We start from the raw sequence: 6,264 nt of genomic DNA, 5'->3' as shown, positions 1-6,264 counted from the left end.
CTTGATGGCAGTGGGTTTTGTTGGGGGTGTTAATGTCAGAGATTTAAGATGTTTAAATAAGAAAATAAATTAGTTGTGTTTTATTGACTATGCTAAGGCATTCAATTGTGTAGATCAAAACAAATTATGGATAACGTCGCGGACAACAGGAATTCTGGAATGCTCAATTGTGCTCTTGAATCTGTACATGCATCAAGAGGCAGTCATTTGAACAGAACAAGGAGATACTGCATGGTTTAAAGTCAGGAAAGGTATGCGTCAGGCTTGTATCCTCTCAGCACACCTATTCAACCTGTATGCTGAGAAGATAATCCAAGAAGCTGGACTATAAGAAGAAGGATCAGGATTGGAGGAAGACTCATTAACAACCTGCGTTATGCAGATGACACAACCTTGCTTGCTGAAAGTGAAGAGGACTTGAAGCACTTACTGATGAAGGTCAAAGACCACAGCCTCCAGTATGGATTACACCTCAAAATAAAGAAAGCAAAACTCCTCACAATGGGGCCAATAAGCAACATCTTGATGAACAGAGAAGAGACTGAGGCTGTCAAGGATTTCATTTTATTGGATCCACAATCAACACCCATGGAAGCAGCAGTCAAGAAATCAAAAGCGCACTGCACTGGGCAAATGGGCTGCAAGAGACCTCTTTAAAGTGTTAAAAAGCAAAGATGTTACCTTCATGACTAAGGTGTCCCTGACCCAAGCCATGATGTTTTCAATCACCTCACATGCACGCAAAACCTGGACAATGAATAAGGAAGACCAAAGAAGAATTGATGCCTTTGAATTGTGGTGCTGGTGAAGAATATTGAATGTACCATGGACTGCCAAAAGGACAAAGAAATCTGTCTCGGAAGAAGTACAACCAGAATGCTCCTTGGAAGCAAGGATAGTTAGACTGCGTCTCACATACTTTGGACCTGCTGTCAGAAGGCATCAGTCCCTGGAGAAGGATATCATGCTTGGTAAAGTAGAGGGTCACCGAAAAAGAGGAAGACCTTCAACGAGGTGCGCTGACCCAGTGGCTGCCAACGATGGGATCAAGCATAGCAACAACTGTGAGGATAGCGCAGGACCAGGCAGTGTCTCGTTCTGTTGTCCATAGGGTTGCTGTAAGTCAGAACTGACTCTATGGCACCTAACAACAACAAATAATACATATAAAATGTTTTGTAAACTAGGGAGTCCTGATAAATGGCAAGTCTTACTATCAGTTGTCTGGTAATTGGCTGATAAAGATGCGTTCATCAGGTGAGGTACACAAATATCCTGGTTGGCGCACACTACATTAAAAAATGCACCCCGAGTATACAGCTTGCTTTTATTAAACAGGAAGGTAAAAAATCAACACATTTTCCAAAGCGGCAGGTATTCCAGGAGCTTCAGTGAAAACCAATTTAACTTTACAATCAGCTTGTCTAACCACAGATCTTAAGAGTACGGGAGCAATTAAATTCTTAAACTAGGAACAAAACACCAACAAGCACTAGACCCAAAATAGATATAAGCCAACAAATTAAGCATTGTTTTCCTTAACAGTTTTCACTTTAAAGTAAATATATATTATTATTTAGATTATTAGCATCAGAACTACATATTGACATCATCAGTTTACTTAAATTAAAACCAGGATTTCTGGAATTTCCAAATAGTCTTTAAAAATTTCCAATATGGACATAAACTAAGCCCTGTTCCTCTCTACATACTGAATGTGAGACAACTGTCACAATATATCAACATTTTCACAGGAAAAGTTTTAAGGCTTCTGGCACATAGTATGTGTAATATCTGTGTGACAATAATGTTGTAATTATATACAGAAAATATTTAAAATTCTCCTTGTGCTATTAAAGTTCTAAAGATTAAAAAACAAAGTGTTCCATGTTAATAAAATATTAAAATACTATGAGCGCCCATGAATTTGACACTGATGTTGTAATTACATAAAAAACATACAACTAATGTCTTGAACACTAAGTGATTTATCATTAAAAGTAACTGTTGAAATGAATACACATATTTGATATTACTAATTTTCTAGATCCTTCTTTCAGCACAAAACAGACTTTAGCATAATTTACAAACATTTCCAATTAAACAGTAACATTGAGGGCAGCAAATGTCAGGTGTGCTTCTCTAGCAGTTTATGTGTCAAACAAATATAAGTCTATGAATCTTCATTTATTCTTTTGTGTAAGTCACCATTTTAGAGTATGCTTCAATAAGTAAATAAAATCAACAAAAGGTGATTATTTCTCATTTAAAAAAAGGAAAGTCATTTACACCTTGTCTTAAGTTCTAAAGCAGCATATTCGGATCTTAATTAAGGCAAAAGAGAACAAAAAAAAAATTATAAATTATAAATTCTCATTCTTTTGGCATTAAAAGCCACAGTGAAAATTCTTATACAATAGATAATATATTAGTATACATCTGAATATACATTTGCAAACATTCTCCATTAGTATGAAGTTGAGTCTGTGAAGTGGAGGTGATGAAGTGCAGTATCGTAGGGCAACATTTAACAGCCATCCTGTTCGTCACGGCGCATGGAATGGCTGACTCTAGATCTTCCATTCACAGATATTGTATATGATGGAACAGTAACCTAAGAGAAATCAAGGAAACAAACACACTTTGCACCTGTCAATTTAAAATGGCACAGCTGTCTAATTTTCATTTTTCAACAATTACATTTTAACTTTCGCTTAATTGTAAATACTAATATTTAGTATTTATTAATAAATGATAAATCATCAAGAATGTTCACTCTACCATGAAATTAAAAAAGAGAGTTGTTATTTCCACAACAAACAAGTTAAATAATCCAATAACACATTATAGTCTTTACAAAATTATCAACACAAAGGACAAGAGCACAAACGGACTGCTGGACGAGTTGTTAAAGAGCATTTTTAGCTAAATTAAATCTAATTCCCTTAATTCATTCTCCCCTGGTGAACGTAGAAAAATAAATTCTGGAAACCAATGAATTTTATGTTTTTTGTGTTGTTAGTATATATTAACTTGAAACTCCCTTCTCATTGACCCCTTATTTAAAAGAAAAAGCAGCCTTTGGTTTTTAACATGCTTTCATATGAATATTGGTCATCTAGTGCTGCTGTAACAGAAATACCACAAGTGGATGGCTTTAGCAAAGAGAAATTTATTTTCTCACAGTCTAGTAGGCTAGAAATTCCAGGTGTCAACTTCAGGGGAAGGCTTTCTCTCTCCGTTGGCTCTGGAGGAAGGTCCTTGTCATTAATCTTCTCCTGGACTAGAAGCTTCTCCGCACAGGAACCCCGGGTCTAAAGGACACGCTTTGCTCCTAGCACTACTTTTTTGGTGGTATGAGATCCCTAACTCTATGCTTGCTTTCCATATCCTTTTATCTCTTGTAAGGTGGTGTAGGCCACACTCTAGGAAAACTCCTTTTACACTGGAACAGGGATGTGACCTGAGCAAGGGTGTTACATCCCACCCTAATTCTCTTTAACCACAGGCAGAGATTATGATTTATAACACATAGGAAAATCACGAAATGGAGGAAAACCATACAATATTGGGGATCATGGCCTGACCAAGCTGACACATATTTTCGGGGACACACAACCATGACATCAAATGACTTAAAAAATCAAAACTGTGACTGTTATGCTATAACAACTGCATCATGAAAAGGTTTTTTGTTGTTTGTTTTCAGCAAATGCCTAAGTTTTAATATTCAATTGTAAAGTCTTCTATTTGCAAACACACTATAAGTGAATAAAAAGCATTAAAACAAGAGTTTCCTAAATAGATTGAAATTCCAGCCTGATTCAGAACAGTATAAAGAAATATCACCTGGATTCTGAATACGAAAAATGTTTAATATTGTTAATACTATACATAATTGTATTATATATTTGTATATGTTATGTATATTATACCAAAACCAAATCCATTGCCATCAAGTCAGTTCTGACCCACAGAAACCCTACAGGACAGAGTGGAACTGCCCCACAGGGTTTCTAAGGCTGTAATCTTTAGGGAAGCAGACTGCCACATCTTTCTCCTGTGGAGCGGCTGGTAGGTTCAAACGGCTGACCTTTTGGTTAGCAGCTGAGTGCTTTAATGTATTATTACGCATAAAATATAAAAAAGATATTTTAAGAAAAATGGTTTATATATAGATAATTGACTAATTTAGATTCATAACCAAACACTATTATATTCTCACGAGAACTGAAGTAAAAAAGATTCTTCCTACTAACAGTGGAAGTTTGTGAAAAGGAAAATAAAATTGGCAAATTTGGTTTGGATTTGGTTTCCTTGAGCCTCATTCCTTGTCTTTTACTAAATGCAAATGATTTTTCCAGCCTGTCTTATGTATCTAGGACGGAACAGAGGGGTAAACACTATCCTCCTGAAATAAAATAGCTAAGAAGAAAAGTTGCCACCAGGGGAAGGGAAACCTCATTGCACCCTGTTTAGTATTCATGTGGGAATTTGCAGATTTCTTTCCAAGTTCAGCCAAGGAACAAGACAGGTAACAACTTTTCATTAAGTAACCTTCCTCCAAAATGTTCCTGTGTGTGGAAGAATTTTTTTTTAATTCTTGCCAAAACTGTAGTTCTTATGATTATTTGTAAGTGAAAGAGAGAAAATTTGTTTTAGACATTAAAAAAACATACTATTTATTGGCTCCAAATGTCTACAAGTAAAAGCTGTTTATTGTAGCACCATTTTAGAGTAAAAAACTAATACCAAGTTAAATGTCTACCAATAAGGAGCAAATAAGCTATGGTACATTTAAATGTTCAAGTACTATGTAGTCTCAAAGAACATCATAGATCTATAAGTAATGTGATGGAAAGCTTCAATGAGATACAGGTTTTAGAATTATTTGCATAATCCATTTTTGTAAAAAAAAATGTTTACATACTGTAAAAATGATGTATAGAAGGTTATACAGCGATCTATTAATAGTGGTTATCTCTGGGAAAAAAATGATAATTCCTTTGATATTTAAAAATCAGATTAAACTTTTAAAAATCAGATGACAGAAAATCAGAATACTGTAAGTTCCGTGAGGTCAGAATCTATTTAATCTATTTTAATGCAACTTTATACTCACATTATAACCATGTCTATTTTCATGCCTGGCACAGTGCAGTACTCAACGAGTATTTGCTGAATGCAGTAGGAATAGAATATGTTGAATGGAACACTTATAATTATTGTTCAAATTTTTGAACAAAGAATATGTTGCACTTATAATAAAAATAATTAAAAAACATACGTCATTTAAGAATTTACTGGTGTGAACATCTACTAGGCAGACACCATGAGAGGCTTTGGTTGATCAAATTCAAACCAAGTATATATGAAGAGAAAAAAAAAAAAAAAACAGCAGAGAAACAAATACAACAACTGAACCAGATTCTAGGTAACTTATCCAGTTTTTCCCTCCCTCCAAGATTTTCGTCTAGCCAAGAATGTTTTATATTCTGAAGAAACATGTAATATCAAGTGCTAAATATCATGTCACTTTATTTTCAGAATTTCTTTTTTTATAAATCTATATTCTACTTGCAATAGTGTAATAACCAGATTTTTAGTAGTTTAAGCGCCATCAAGTACCAAAAGCAGTCCACGAAGTTCTGGTGTCAACACAAGTTCCACAATGATAGATTACATAACTTGTTTTATTCTGTTAATAATTTGCTGATTCATATGATAACATCAAATGCAATTTATAGAACACCGAGCTAGATTTATTAACTCTTTATCAGAAAAAAAGACTAATCTCTGTGGCTAGGTGGATATCAAATGGGGATAAAGAGTGGAAAAACTGTTAAGAAACATGAAAAACCATGGTATGTCCATGACTACATTCACACAAGAGTAATCAACTAGATAATTGTTCTAATGTGAACCAACCATTATAATGAAGGGTAATTGCTGTGGTATGAACCACAGCCATAAGGCAGGTTGATGCCTGGAGTTAAATTGAACATATCGGTGCCAAGATATAGGCAAGGAAAGAGCCAATTTTCTGATGAACAGTTTGAACCTACTGTCAAAATCACTGGAGATTTTATTTGGCAATATAATTTTTGTTCTACAAAAGAAGTTTCAGAATTTAAAACAAACTAGGAGGATTTATCAGCACAGGACAGATATATGGGACTTAAGCAAAGATCACAAGAAATTAGAGCCTGCCTGTATCCATTTTTTACCACCTTTCAGTTTTTTGAAATATGATAGATGTACAGA

General features: G+C 34.7%; 1 protein-coding gene across 5 annotated transcripts in view; it reads right to left on the bottom strand.

Moving 5' to 3' along the window:
- Positions 1-1,308: 1,308 nt before the first annotated feature.
- COBLL1 (cordon-bleu WH2 repeat protein like 1) overlaps positions 1,309-6,264 on the bottom strand; it is a 182,726-nt gene continuing 177,770 nt past the window's right edge. For all 5 annotated transcript variants that reach the window (XM_064287051.1, XM_064287048.1, XM_064287049.1 and 2 more), the window contains one exon: positions 1,309-2,614. In XM_064287051.1, the coding sequence (XP_064143121.1) occupies positions 2,528-2,614 (87 nt within the window). In that variant the 3' untranslated portion in view covers positions 1,309-2,527. The remainder of the gene's footprint in view (positions 2,615-6,264) is intronic.

This window comes from Loxodonta africana, chromosome 6 (genome assembly GCF_030014295.1).
Source record: "Loxodonta africana isolate mLoxAfr1 chromosome 6, mLoxAfr1.hap2, whole genome shotgun sequence".
Lineage (NCBI taxonomy): Eukaryota > Metazoa > Chordata > Mammalia > Proboscidea > Elephantidae > Loxodonta > Loxodonta africana.
The sequence above is the reverse complement of the archived record's forward strand: the minus strand, read 5'-3'. Positions and strand labels throughout refer to the sequence as shown.